This window comes from Zosterops lateralis, assembly GCF_965231275.1.
Source record: "Zosterops lateralis genome assembly, chromosome: 6".
Taxonomy (NCBI): domain Eukaryota; kingdom Metazoa; phylum Chordata; class Aves; order Passeriformes; family Zosteropidae; genus Zosterops; species Zosterops lateralis.
The window spans coordinates 17,390,810-17,406,266 of NC_139761.1; the positions used below are offsets into that span (position 1 = coordinate 17,390,810).

General features: G+C 40.4%; 1 protein-coding gene across 1 annotated transcript in view; it reads right to left on the reverse strand.

The window, feature by feature from the left end:
* Positions 1 to 13,676: 13,676 nt before the first annotated feature.
* The window catches only part of TTC8 (tetratricopeptide repeat domain 8), a 42,160-nt gene continuing 40,379 nt past the window's right edge, over positions 13,677 to 15,457 (reverse strand). Inside the window, exon 15 of the mRNA XM_083862552.1 lies at positions 13,677 to 14,704. Within this exon, the coding sequence (XP_083718678.1) occupies positions 14,588 to 14,704 (117 nt within the window). The 3' untranslated portion in view covers positions 13,677 to 14,587. The remainder of the gene's footprint in view (positions 14,705 to 15,457) is intronic.

Sequence of the window (15,457 nt, forward strand, 5' to 3'; positions counted from 1 at the left end):
TAATGATAGAAATGATGCCTTCCCTGAGTCAAGCAGAAGAAAAATCCCTCCCCAGTCAAAAGCTGCACAGAACACTGTCCATTGCTTTGCTCCTACTAGTAAATAAATAAAAATTACCTTCCATTGAGTTCCAGTGCAACCTTCAGTGCTTCAGTCAGTGGTTTGCTTTTTCTATTTCCAGCACTGCAGTTTGCTCTAAACAATTTACAAGCTTCAAAGCCTTGCTTAGAAAATATTTTCAAAAAACATTACCCTTTCACACAGTATATTTGTAACACAATCATGTTCTTTACAGCTCCTGTCACATTATGACATCAATTTCAATAAGTGGTTTCTTTGAACAGCTTCTCACACCAACTCGAGTAATCTCATGAAGTTTGGCTGTGCTGCTTTATCCACCTCTCCTTGTTCCTTTTCCCTGTTTAACCAGAGCATTAATGGGGAGGCTGAAACCCAGATAAGGTGTCTTTCTGCTTCAAAGTTTTTCTCAGAGGATAGTGAGATACCCTACCTTCAAACAGCAGTTTGAATGTGTCTCCCAGTAACAGAAACCTCTTTTAGTTGCTTCTTTCTTGGACTCTGGCACCTCCTCCCTTAAAAGCTGCAGATTCTTAGCTGTTGTGGGTGCTGCCAAGCAAAAGTCATGGAGATACAAACACCCCTAGTGAGTGCATCTTCTTAAGGAAGACTAAACCTGAGGAAGGCTAAACCAAGAAATGGTACCCCTGCTTCTGGATTTAAAGCCTAGGTGGCCACCAGTCTCTCCTATGCTTGTGTCAGGAGCAGCAAGCCACAGTTCCCTCAAACCCAATGAGATCTGGGTGTTCCCCAGGGGCTGCCATTGGCTGTCAATGAGAGAACAAGCTCTGATTTCATTTGAAACCAGATCTACAGAATGTTTCTTGCTGTTACAGAAGACAGGAATCTCCAGGTTACCCAGAATATCATAGATCAAACGAACTTTCTCTTTACAGTTGTTTGATTTTGGAGGCGAGGCTGACTTGGGACTTTCTGTGCTTGACTTGGCAAAGCCCACCACCTTCCACCAGCCTCACCCTCTGAATATTTGCCTGCTTCACTTCAGACCTGTATCCCTGCAATGCAGATTGTAGAGAGGACACAATGTTATTTATTTCTTTTCTCCTGGAAAAATATTTTCCTTTTGTATAGTCAAATGGTATCTAAATAAACATTTACTGTATTTTTCTGTCATTTTGAAACATAGGTTGATTCTCCAGAGAAAGTAGCACACAGCATTCAGTGTTTGAATTGTCTTTTTTGCTCCATCCAGACTCCATAGACTTGAAACAAATGTGCCACTTCACAGCATAAACTCACTGTGGAGAAATAAGACTAATTCTAGTTACTGGATTGAACAAATTGTGTTTACAAAGTAGTTGTTTGATTCTTTTAGTGTCTTGTCATATCCTGTTCCATGTAAACTCGATACCCTATTTTTTAAAAGAACAGGTGCCACAATGACTGTGGCATTTAATGACTGTGACACAGTACCTCATTATCCTAAAAAAAAAAAAAATCAACAGAAAAGTTTGAAGCTTATTGTCAGCTTTCATGAGAGAAATTGCAGACAGAGCAGGAAAGTGCAGTCAGGTTCAGGAACCCAATGAGGAATACAGAGAAATGTTAAATAAATTATTACTTATGCATTATTAAAAATAAGTCACACTTCTATAGCTCCTCTCAGATAATGAACTCAAATCCATTTATTATTAATTTCACAATTCCATGTAGGTGAAGGAACTATGCCATATTGGTTATATGAGCAAAGAGCTGAGGCTTTGACATGTGAAATGTTTTAAAATTATGTAATATGAGGGAATTTTCCCCAGAGGACATTCCAACAGGTAAGTGAGGTAGGCAGGCATCATCCTGAAACCTGGAGTTGCAAAAAGGACATTTCACAGTGCAATGCTGTGACAGGATGCTGAGGACTCCTGTCACTGTTGTTGAAACCTGAAAAATCATAGTGCTGCACAGCAGGGACAGAAAAGGGCCATAACACAAATGCTGATTTAACTCATGGATGGAGGAGCTGCAACTGCTGAGACTGGAAGCTGTTGTGCCACGTGCTGATGGGAAGCAGAAGGATGGACTTGTCTGATCTGCTGACACGCATCGAGGAAAGCCTTCAGCTGCTGCTGAATCCAATGGAAAATTAAAATCCTACCCCAAATGATTTTCTGACATGGTATATTCCCAGAAAAAGCAATGACATTTACTGGCACACTGACAATAACATGAGTGTTACACATAGCACAACCAAGTGTTCTCTCAGAGCTGAAGTCAACTGTGCAGCCCAGATTACTTCCACTTTTGTAGACTGCATTGCAGAGTGCTGTGGGAAGCAGTATTTTGGGAAGCGTAATGAGTAGATAATCTGAATCCCGTGAATGCAGGAGAACGTGACTTGCCCTCCTTTCCCCTGTGCTGCTTGGGTTTGCAAATGGCAGATATTTTCTTTTCCCAGCTTTCAGCCTTATTTTATTTCTCATGGGCAGTTGAATCAAGTTGCACTGTACCTGTGGTATTCTATGACTGTGTTCCTTATTGGACAGTGTCAATCCTTCTGTGAAAAAACACATCTCAACCTTTCCTCGCACCACTGCCCTTGCCGAGATGACGGTATTCTGTGGTTGGTACCTTCTGCATCTGCTCACTGCATAGCACAGGGAGCAGCAGTGAGATCCTGAAGGCAGAGAATGCTATTTTTGGTTCTGCACTTTAAATGTGAGCCTTTCTTTCTTCTCCCAAAATTGTGTTTATTATCAGATCACGTTTCAAAGAGGCAATGAATTCTTGCATTTAAAACACTTCCCCAGAAAGTGGTGGGCTTTCTTGATAAAGAGGCAGGTAGGAAGAACCTGTTCTATTTCAAATCTCCCTGTTAAATTATGTTGCTTCCTTCTCATGTTGCTGCTATTTAAACTGTTCCAGAAGGTTGTTCTGACTGTATTCGGCAGGAGATGTATGGAAATTGTCTCCAGCATTGGTCTGTGAGGGGCCCAGGGAGTGTCAGGGAGAGGATGATCATGATGAATGCCTACCTTCTCCTGAGGCCAGCAGGCTTCCTCCAGGAACTGAGATCCAGATGGTGACAACAGGTGATTTGCTATTCATATAGCAGTAGAAAAGCTGTCAGGACTCCAGCTGCTGATGGATGAACTCCAGTTCTCACAAGGGGTTTTCTATTTTCTGACAATAAGTCCTAGCTGCACTAAGTAAACAGTTCCCTTCCTCAAAGCACCCTCCTTTTCACAGGATTTTTTTGTTAGCTCTTGTTCTGCAGCCTTCTATTGACTTAAGGGCTACATATGCTGCAAAACCTGCCCATAAAATGGATTGTATGAATCACAGAATCATCAAGATTGGAAGATACCTTCAAGATCATTAAGTCCAACCATCAGCCCAGCACCACCATAATGTCTCCTAAGCCACATACCTAAATGCTGCACCCAGAGGCCTCTTGAACACTTCCAGAGATGGTGATCCCTCCACATCCCTGGGCAACATATTCCAATGCTTAATCACTTTCAGTGACTATTTTTAAAAGAATATCTAATCTGAACCTCCTCTGGTGCAACTTAAGGCCATTACCTCTTGTTATTTCACTTGAAAAATGACAGAAGAGACTATCCCCCAACTCCTTACAAGCTTCTTTCAGATAGTTATAGAGAGCAATAAGGTCTCCCCAGAGCCTCCTTTTCTCCAGATTAAACACCCCCATAAGGAACTAAGCCACTCCTCATAAAACATTTTCTAGACCCTTCACCAGCTCCAGTGCCCTTCTCTGGGCCCACTCTCCATCACCTCATTGTCCTGTTGCGTGGGGCCCAGAACTGAACACAGTAGTCTTCATGCAGACCCACCAGTGCCAAACACAGGGGGACAATCACTGCCCTGCTGGCCACACTATTGCTGATACAGGCCACAATGCCATTGGCCTTCTTGCCCACCTGGGCACACACTGACTCATGTTCAGCTGCTCTTAACCAGAAACCCCAAGGTCCTTTCTGTTGAGCAGCTCTCAAGCCACTCTTCCCCCAGCCTGTAGTGCTGCATGGGGTTGTTGTGACCCAAGTGCAGTGCCTGGCACTTTGCCTTATTGAATCTCCCCAGTTGTCCTCAGCCCATCAATCCAGCCTCTGCAAATCCCTCTGCAGAGCCTTCCTACCCTGCAGCAGATGAACACTCCTGCCCACCTTGATGTCATCTGCACACTGACTGAGGGTGCATTAGATCTTCTCTGGGAAACAGTCTCAAGGCTTTTCTGAAGTACAGATAAACAACATTCACAGCCTTTCCCTCATTTGCTGAGTGGGTCACCTTGTGACAGGAGATCAGGTTGGTCAAGCAGGACCTCTGTTTCATAAATCCATACTGGCTGGACCTGATCCCTTGATTGTCTTGTACTTTTGTGATGGCACTCAAGATGATCTGCACCACAACCTTCCCTGGCACTGAGGTCAGGCTGACAGTTCCCCAGTTCCTCCTTCCATCCTTCTTATAGATGGACATCACATTTGCCAATTTCCAGTCAGCTAGGGCTTTCCACAGTTGTTCTCTTTTTTTTCACCAGGACTGATGGTAAATGGTTGAGTGGCTTGACAAGCTCTTTTGCCAGCCCCCTCATTCCTCTAGGGTGCATCCTGTCTGGGCCCATAGGCTTGTGAGTGTCTAATTAGCATAGCAGTTCACTAACCACTTCCTCCTCGATTATGGGAGCTTCACCCAGCTCCCCATCATTAACTTCTCCCATGGTATCCTGAGGACAACTGGGTTGGTATTGTAGACTGAGGCAAAGAAGGCTTTAAGTACCTCAGTGTTTTCCCTATCCCCTGGTACTATGCTATCCCCTGCATCCAGTAAAGAATAGAGAAGCCCCTTGGCCATTTCTTTGCTGCCAATGTATTTGGAAAACTTTTTTTTTTTTTGCCTTTAACAGAAATGGACAAATTTAGTTTCAGTTTGGCTTTGGCCCTTCCAATTTTCTCCCCAATAGCCTCACAATAACCTTGTAGTCGCCCTCAGGTTACTTGTCTGTCTTTCCAGAGGTGATACACTCTATCTCTCTGAGTTCCAGCCAAAGTTCTCTGAAGATTTAATGAATATTGAGATATTCTTCATAATCTGGTGAACAGCCAGCTCTTATCTCTGTGTGTATGTGGAGGAGCATGAAAAGAAGTCTATGCCAAGTAATGGCCATATGAGTAATTTCTTTGACACAAAACAATATTGTTTCTTTACAAAGTCTTGTAAACCTACGAAAGCAGAAGTTACCCAGGGAGCACATTTTGCCTCTGGGGCAGTATGCTCTTTTCCTATATTTGTTTCTCATTTTCTAGCAACAATCTTATTTCCTTTATCAGGATTCATCATTATAATCACTTCTTAGGAGTTTTCTGACTCCACCAGCAATTATTTTGCCATCCTGAACTACATATTTTAAGAGTGAACAATAGACTATATATTCTATATTTTGTAATAAAGATATGGCAAGAAAAGTTTTGTGGTTGTTTTTTTTTTTTTTTTTTTTAACAAATAGAATGGATGTAAGGTCTGAACAACAGAAAGAGGTTTGGGTTTGGGATTTGATTGTAATTTGAGCAAATGAAACATGACATTAGAATTAGAAGGGAAATATTTGCTGAAAATGAGAAAAGGTTATCTCAAATTTTTGGAATTACAAGATGGTATTCAGAAGGAGTATTTTTATACACACCAGGGAGCCATACAGGGTTTATGCAGATTTGACATTTTCTTCTTTCTTCTCTATTTGTATCTGAAGCCCAGGGTGAACAACCTCCTTTGTGTTTGCTCTTGTTAAATATCTTTTTCTGGGCAGCTGTTGATTCAGGCCCTGTGAATAAATAAAATGAAGAGGACCTCCTGCATGATTCAAAAAGAAATGCTATTTTCTGAGCCCTGACTTGCCATTTGTGGTGTTAGCATTATCTTATTAGACAAATAAATGGCCTCATTTCCCTCCTCAAGAGGACATTAGCTTTGCACTTCCAAAAGCTGCAGCAAGTGAACTTTCCTGACATTTATGGGAGGTGATGGCAGGCGAGGGAAGATGTTGCCTTTGTCCAAGAGGAGAAGCTCTGTGAGGCCAGTGTGCCTGCAGCACTCCAGCTTCATGCACAGATTTTATCCGCAGTGCTTGTGAGTGTTACTGAGGGAAATCAAACACAAAATCCTTAAAGAATTCTGTCCTGTCACCCCCTTGCACACTGCCTCTCACCATTAGGACTATTCATGGGAAAACCTCAGTGGTCACTGGGTCCAAGCACTGAAAAATGGGGTCAGCTGACAGAAAATGCATTCATTTACAATAATTATAATAGCAGTAACAATTCCATTAACCTTATTTTACATGTATGGAAATGGAGACGTAGAAAAGCACAATGTGCTGAAGCTGGGAGCACTAGCTGGGCTTCGGATGTCTGTCCTCCTCTTTCCAGGTCTCTATTCTAATGATTAGACCAAATTTTGTGATCCAAACCTGCGGTTGCTCCCTGATATTCTTTATTAAACACAACTGAAACTTGTTACGGGAGCCTCACACACCTCTTGGAGGTTCGAGAATCCTCACTGACCCTCAGTAATATTTGTGCTGCCTCTTGAGAAGCATCAGGCAGTTTGGTTGAATGTTCCTCCCCTGGCAGCTCACTGGCTGTGACAGTATCTCTTAGCTCACACAATCCCTGTTTCACATCCCATTAGCATGTTCAAAGGCTACTGTGCTTAACCCCACCCGGTGCCAATGTTTTAGCTCCTCTTCCTTTTGGGTGGTCCAACACTGGGGAGGAGGATGACAAAAAGGATAAAACAATATGCCACAATGTAAGGAGACATGAGAGCTGTCAAACAGAAAGTGGAATGGATGCTGTGGCCTAACCAGACATGGAAGAAGCTTGGGAAACCCTGTGTAAGTTACATATACCAGCATGCCCTGTGGAAAATACTGCCCCATGGCTGTAAATCTGAACCATGTGCTAAAGCCCCAGCGTCACTGCTCGTGTGGGTTGTGGGGGCTCCCTGGCTGGGCAGCTGTTCTGCTGCAGTGAACAGGCACTGTGGAGGAAATAGGGCTGGAAGGTGTTCAGATAGCATGTCTCATGCTTAGCAGGGGTGATTTGATGGGGCTGCTATGAACTCAGCAATCTCTATCCTCACCATACATTTTAGAAACTGCAGACATTTTCAGTGCTCTGGAGATTGCCGTGTGTTAGAACAGGAGGCAGTTGAGACAGATAAAAGTAAATATTGCTCATGTCTACAGCTGTGGCCTTCTTAACCTCCAGAACACAGGAAAAGACATCAGATTAAATACAGGTTATCAGGCTGAAAAAGGATGAAATTCCTGTTAGTCAGCATGATCAATGAAATTAAATTTAATTTGCTTTCCAAATGTATCCTGAGGACAAACCCAAAGCCTCCAGATGACAAGTCCAGACAAAATGGACTGTTCTCATTTCTCTTCAAGTAAATGGCAAATCTGAACAACTTCCAGAGTTATTTGTACTTGTGTTGCAAAGCTGGCCCTGGCACGGTGACAGCTTGAGCGGATGGGGATAAAACCTGTCTGAGGAGTGCATTTCTTTGGGAAAAGCCAGGTTTACACCTTCAGCAGCTGGAAGAGGAAAAGAATATTTTGGGTCATACAGGCCAAACTGCCTGAAAACAGAACTTGAAGTCACAGAGAGTGCAAGTGCAGCAAGGTAGGATGAACACATCCTGAGAGAAAAAATGAAACTAGGTCATAATATCTGAGAAAAGAGGAGAAACCACACTTATCATTCATTAGCAATTCCCAGCTTACTTGGCATCTCAGATCAATTGTCTGGTCCAAGGATGGATTTCACAGAGACCAGAATGATTCCCATTTTCAGGTCACTTTTAAAGAAAACTCACATTTAGCAAGTATTACTCCAGTAACTCAAGGAATTTCTTACATTAGCTGTCTGTCATTTGACAGCCTGGTGCAGCCACACAGCTGGGCTGTAACCTCTAGGAGAGGGGGACAGTGGCAGCAGTGTGCCAGCCAAGGGAAGTGGCAGCCTCCAAGCCTTTGGGAGATATGCAAAGCCTTGGGGCACCAACATCCTCTTAACAACTTTATTTCAAGGGTAAGACAAGCCTTAAAACAAGGTCCTGTGCTGTCTGTCGAGGTTTTTATCATGTGTACCTTCAGATACTTAAGGCTTAATCAAAATCTGCCTTGAAGCTTATCCATGTAAGAGAGCAGATCTGACTGCAGCTGGGAGCACCACAGGGTGGTTGACTTCTCCTTGCCTGGTGAGATGCACTCAGCCTGAGAGTGCACATATTTCTCAGCAGCTACGAGGGGCTGTTGTATCTGTAGTTTCTCTGCTGTAAGAAGTTTCATTGTCTAAGTAGAGATGAAAACATTGGGTACAAACTCCTGAAATCAGGATTGATGAAAGAAAATTGTTCTACTATACAGGTATAATCAAGTGATGGGAAGCACACCATTGACACCTGCTATGGATATGCATGGAGAAAAGAGCATGAAAGAAGCCTTCATCTTTCTTGTATTTAGCTCCTTTGCTAAACAGATTTGTTATACTCCATATCTGGAGTATACTCCATATCTACACACCATATCTGGTAATATTAACTCCTGAAGGGGCAGAAAAATGTTATGGTCATGTCTAGCACTGACTTTCAAATATCCATGGTCACAAAGACAAGGATGGCACTGCTCCCAGGAGCATGGCACCTTGTGGATCCATTAAAAACCAACAGATTTGTGGTACACCACAAACTCTTTGAAGCTTGTCAAACTACCTGCTGTACTGCTCTGAACCTGAATTAAAGTGGAACTTCCAGAGGAGAAAGGAGAATTTATTTATAGTATGTGCATCTTAGAATCTCAGAAGAGTGAGTAGCAAGAGTGTTTGTTTTTCCTCAGGGTGCTTGAACAGATCTGTATGGGTAAAGTTTGTCTGTTTGCACATTGTTATAAATGATACTGAGCTGCGACAGAACCTAATCTTGAGAAAGTTGGCTATGTTGCTATGGGATAAACTCCAACAGACCCAAAAGTGCCTTTTAGTATTACATGAAAATATTGTTTCCAATCCAAGTAACACTTTTCCAGCTTTCTCTTGCTCTTTCTCATTCAAGAGATTTGTGCCTGAATTACCTTGTTTTCCCAGAAATGACAGATATTTACCCTGAAGGGATTTTGCTTACAACTTCTGTTATTTTACAACATGTCATTGGCTTATGTTGCAGCACAGTAGTGCTCACTAAGATAACATGATATGAAGTTACAGGTGATGACGTGACATGAACCATGGTCTGCCCCAAGAAACAACTCTCTTTTCCCTTCAGAATCAAATATCTGTCCTTACTTAGGCTTTTCCCCAAGAATTTTAAGTTTTGATCTAATTGGAAAGGTGTCTATTCTGGTGGTGGGTTTTTTTAAAATTTTAAAGGCATTGGAGCATCTGAAGCTTCAGTTTAATTAGAGCCACTTTCTGAGATGGCTGAGTATGTCTAATTTTTTCCCTTCAGGTGATGATGTATTCTGGTAGACTGTATGAGACTTGACACATAATGCCAGTGGTTTGAAAACTTGTGAACTTCGCTTGCAATTGCTTAAAAGTTAAATGTTTGATAAATATATACACATTGGGAAATAAAGATTATAAGACTATCAGGGGTGTGGCTGAAAAGTGTAAAGAATGTCACTTATTTATAAGTAGCCACATTTTACTTGCTATAATATTAATTATTTTTTGCTAATATACATATTCCCTTGCAAAACAGAATCTCCCATTTCACCCTCCTTTCCAAGTGTTCTGTTAGACTGGGATCTGAAGTACTCCTGGAGAATTATTTCCTTCACTGTCTACAGTAACTCCCTGACTTAAAGACACAGGCTATTTGTGGATGTCTTCCACATATGCAATGATGACAGCCATGTCTCTACTGCCGAGATTTTTGATAAAAGTGGTTGTCTGCCTATTAGCCTACCTTCCCAGGATTTATACTGAATTTCAAATCTTACATTCAAGTAGCTACCATTTAATACCTTAACAAATAAATGCTTAGTAGCATGTTAAGCCTATCCATAAGACATTGCAGGACTGCAGGAAGAAGTCCAGGGGTTTCAAAGTTTTTTCTACGGGGCCTCCCCCATCAGTATCTCTGGAAAAACTAACAATTACATCCTTGAAAATTAGGACAGATCTCTGCATTTGGTTTTGTTCTACCGATTCAAAAAAGAGTCAGTGACCATATATTTTACAATGCTGTGGTTTTATCTGAACCCTAAACTGTTGTTTTATGGCAATTCCCAGGAATAAAAATAGTCCAGGGCTGCTTTTAAATTGGCTTTTGGGTGGTATCTCATGTACCATTAGTCTAGTCTCTCGACGGATGACCCTAGGTTAGCATGATCTAAATTTATTGCTGGAAAGAATAATTAGTTAACATGTAATGGCTTTAAAGGTGCTTGGTATTATTGAAGTATATAGACTTAGAAAAATATGAAACAGACAGTAGTATAAAATAATACCAAAGCTAAAATGTAGAATCTTTACTTTATGGTTATGTAAACTGAATAAGCTGAAAATGAGATTAAACTGTTGGGCTGGTCTACTTGCTGGAACCAAGCTTCCTGGCTCTTAATGACTTTGCCCTTTCCATAGTGCTGAGCAAGGTTTGCATCCTGCTGTTTCTTCTTGTGTCTCATTTCCAATGGCTCCAAAACTTATCTTTGTCACACTGTAATTGGTTTCACGGGAAATACCTGTCAAAAAGCAAACAGGAAATGAAGGAAAACCCATTTTTATGGGCTGATATATTGTTATACACAATTAACATATTGCACCATGTCTTGGGAAGAGTTTTTTACAATTAACTCATTAACTTGATTTTTTAAATATATTTTATTCAGATTTAGTATCTAAATAAAAAATCTTTTTCAACTAAATCTTTATGACCTTTTAGTAAACTAAACACAAGGAGAAGGCTATGCACTAAGCAACTGCTGTAAGTAATCAACAGAATAAAAGTACATATAGTACTTATACAGCTCCTTCAGTTACTCAGTGTAATTCAGGCTATGTGTACTTGATAATTTTGCAAGAAAAATTGCTCTCATATGTTCCAGATCTTACCTGCTTACAGATGCTTCTGAGTATTTGCAGCTTCTGAGCCCTCATTAATTCTCAAAACTTGGCTATTCAGGAAAACTAGTTACACTATCTTACCAGCACAGGAATTCAAATGCTACCGGAGAGTGACTGGAGATGCAAGTCTGTAAATGACTTGAATATCAAATTCTCTTAGCTTTCACTTTATTCATCTTCTAAGGCACAAAGAGAAAACCTAATTTTCTTTTAATTTGCAGAGAAAGGAGTGTTTTGCATTCCACACTCGCAGTGTGCTCTGTTGTTCCTTGTGATGGTGGGATAGAAGTACAGCACTAATCTGTGGCCCACTCTGAGTACCCACTGGTTGAGGGTGGGTTAAGCCTGCAAAGACATGAATAAGCTTGAAAGCATCCATCAGAAAGAAAACAAACGTGGTAGGTAGTGAGAGCAACTAAATACAAAATCTTTCACAAAACTTGATGCTGCTCCAGCAGGTAATTGCTACTTAAGTACAAAGTAAGTTAATTAGAAATAGCTCCTGGCTTAAAAAGCTTGACTTATGTCTTCCAGAGATAAGACTGAATGACCCAAAAATCTCTCCCTCTAGCCTGAAAAGACAGGAAGCAATCAAAGAAAAAAAAAAAACCACCAGCAGTAGCAATAACAAAATTAGATCATTATCCAGTCATGCATTGACTGAACTGGCACCTAATGGCAAACTGTCTTTGTCCTGCACAATTTCTGAAGGTGCTTTTTGCAGCCAAAATCATCCACAACCTTTAAGTGTGAATTCTGATTAATTTTAGCCACAGTTTTGTGGCTATAACAGCTGTGGTTATAACATCTAGCAGAAGAATCAAATTCCTTTAATAACCTAACCCTACATTATGACCTTTTAATTGGATTAATCCATTAGAAAGACCCCAGCAAGATGGTCAAGAAGGATAAAACTGATGGCAACAGCCATAAACTGTACAGGTCTTTCCTGCAGGGACACAGAAGCTTCAAGACTCCCCAGACATCTGCTTCCTTCCAGGCAGCTTTGTTGTGGAACTGTCAGCACAGTAGATTAAAAAATTGTGGGTTTTTAAAAATGTATTCTATTCTCTTTTCTGAAGAGGCTTTGTAATGTTGGCCAGACACACACAGAGCTGGGCTACAGGTTAGAGTAAAAATGATTTTTGTGTTACAGAAATGCTGCTTGCAGTACTAAGGTCGCAGCACTCCAACAAGAGCCTGCAGCAGGGCTCAGATCCATTGAGTTGTGCGGTGTCGCCCTCAATTAACCGAAGGCGCTTTGCCCCAGGGGCCGCCGGTTCATGTTTGCTTCGACTTGCACCAAATTAACACACAATGAAATCGAAAGAGTCTTCCAGGATGAACGGCCTGCTGAGTCACTCTTGTTGCACTGTGCTGCTGTACTCATTACCACACTTGATTTCATTCGTAAGTGCTAATTGTGAAAAATACACTGTCAGACCCTTGCTTTGGGGCATGAAAGATCAACAAAGCAAATTGATGCTGCCTTTTGGGGCAATCAAAATACACTCTGTAAGATAAATTTGGAATGGCTTGCAAAAGCTGCAGAATAAGGAGCTAAAAAGGTTTTAATTCTTGTTTAGAACTGTAATTTTTTTGAGGGGAGGGGAAGTTAATGTTTTTTAATATCTGATTTGCACAAGCATAATGTGTGAAGGATTCCTCAACATACATAATCCTTTTCCATCTTCATATATTTCCCAGTAAAAAAAAAATAATAAAGTCAGATCCATATTGTAAGGGGCACTGTTTGCTAGAAGAGTTACTCAGATCATAAACCTCAGCAGTGAAAACAGTAAGTGGCATCTTATAAGCAGCTATGAGGAACTATCAAGCACACACACTGGACTGAAAACTGAAGTTGCACTAATAATTTCTGTTCCAGTTCATATAGAAATAGGCTTATTTACTATGCAATTTGAAAATTACTTTGAGTTAATAATATGACATTCAAGAATTCTCAACAGTTGTGTTTAAACTGCGAAGATCATTTTCTTTTCTGGTACCTTTCTAAGTTTAGTAATGACAGCTGGAAAGACATAAATACCGCAGATCAAATGATGGAACTTCCTTCTAAATTCTTGCATTTTGGCAGCAAATAAAATATTAACTAATGAGGATTGCTGGTAACTAAGATTCCTTTTTAAATAGCTTGTGATGATTCCAATAATATAAAATGAAAATGGACAAAATAAAATTCCATAAAAGATGCTGCATCTATTCAGCCAATAATGCTTTTGCACTTCACACCATGTGACAGCAATTAATGAGTGTTTCTGTCACCTACAGAATGCTCTGTGGGGGAACCTGTGGGCACACTTCTTTAAGCTCCCCAGCAGCCACCTTCACCAGCTACAAGTCAAAGATGACGGTGGAGAAGTAATAAATACTAAAAAAAAAGACATAAGATTCATAAACTTGTTTAGGGTTTAGCTGAGACATTCTCCTAATACATCAGAGAAACATGAAAAGATTTCAAAGGTCTGTTTCAGGATGTGCCATTTCAGATTGCCTTAACATCCCACATTTCTTAAAGGTCTTTTAAAAAGGTCAGGTTCAGAATTCATGTAAATTTATTCCTTTTAGCTAAAACACAAAGTATGACAGAAAGTCTTCATTTGTAGTTAGTAGTGGTAGTTAGATTAATCCAAATATTTATTTAGCAACAGTGTTTATGTGGTAGCACATATAATGTGCAATGCCTTATTTTCAACTACTAGTTATTAATTCTGCAAGCTTCTAAATAGCCTTCTGCCTAATTGAGATCCAGAATAAACTCCCTCCTGGGCAGAGAGGAACACATGCATTTATACAATTTTGTACCAGTTCTGTGGAGTCTCTCAAAATGTTAAGACTATAAACCCAGGTTTTCATGGCATTAGGGATGTAATTTAACTTGCATAAACAAATGAGACAAACCATACAGACTGAATTTATTTAACCCATACACTGCAAGGAATATAAGAACTTTTGCTTTACATATGTATTTAAAATTCTTTTAAAGTATTTTAATTTTAAAACCTAACATTCAGTAAGAAAGTATACTATCAAAAGCTAACATGAAAACCAGTTAGGAAGTATTTTTACTCTGTTTCTTCACAGATTGTCACATGGGAAAGTTTAAAATCAATTTTTTTCTGCATAAAAGTCAGAAAAAATCCTTTTGTGTAATCTCTTGTATACAGAGGTGCAAAGTTTTCTAGCTGCATTTGAGTAAGTGTTATCTTTTAAGATGATAAGTAATTGAAACTCAATCTTTTTTTGCTTCTCAAAATAACACAAGCTTTGCCACAGGAATGCATTAAGTATAGTTCATCTACTTTGAGCTGGTGTTCTCAGAATGTGTATGGGACATTTGCTCTGGCTAACTTCTTACATAATAAAAAAAAATTTGCTCATCAGAGCATAGCAAAGTGCTCTTTTAACTGTTTGAGGAGCTGCTGTGTATCAACATGGCCTGGAAATGCTTCCTCAGACTTCTGAGCTGCTGTATAACTTCTCTGAAGATCTCCAACCTGTAAGAAACACACAGACTAATTTTGAAAATCCAAGCTCTGCATCTTGTATTCTTTGCATTTTGTGCAGTACATTTCTGATGCTCACAAATTTGAAACACAGCTAGTTCAAAGAGTGAACAGTCAGAATAAAAACATTTGGACACAGGATTATGTTGCCCTTACATCAAGGGATGAGAAAGAGAAATGTGATTTTAATGGGAGGGATGCTTCGAGACATCAAGGTAACCTGTTCCATTTCACCCAACTTCTTGGAGAATGGACAAGGCACACACCATGCCCAGTGCTTGAAGTACCATCTCTGTGATTTCCTGCTTCCTCACAGAGATGCACAACAGTGTTGGAGAAATAATGGTGTCCTCAGTTGCTTTTAGAAGAAATTGTACCCTACTTAGATAACTTGATTTTTTCCCTTATTAGACATCACTTTTTGAAAGGATTAAAAGGAAAGCATCTCAGAAAGTGGGTTCAGCAAAAAAGAACCCAAATATTTGGGAACACATCTAGTAGAAGTGACTACACCTGAATGGAAAGAGAGGAGCTATGGACAGCCAGGAGGCCTTTTTTGCCAGTGCATCACACAACAGAGAGCTTCAGCACAGCTTGAATTCTCTGAAGGAGAAAAAGCCAAGGCCCCATCCAGAGAAGTCATGTTTTGTAAACCATGGCCTTACACTGACTGTAAGGATTGCATTACCCCACTGCACCAGCACCTGGCTGATGTGGCTGTCTGTCTTCTCCCATAACCTGTGA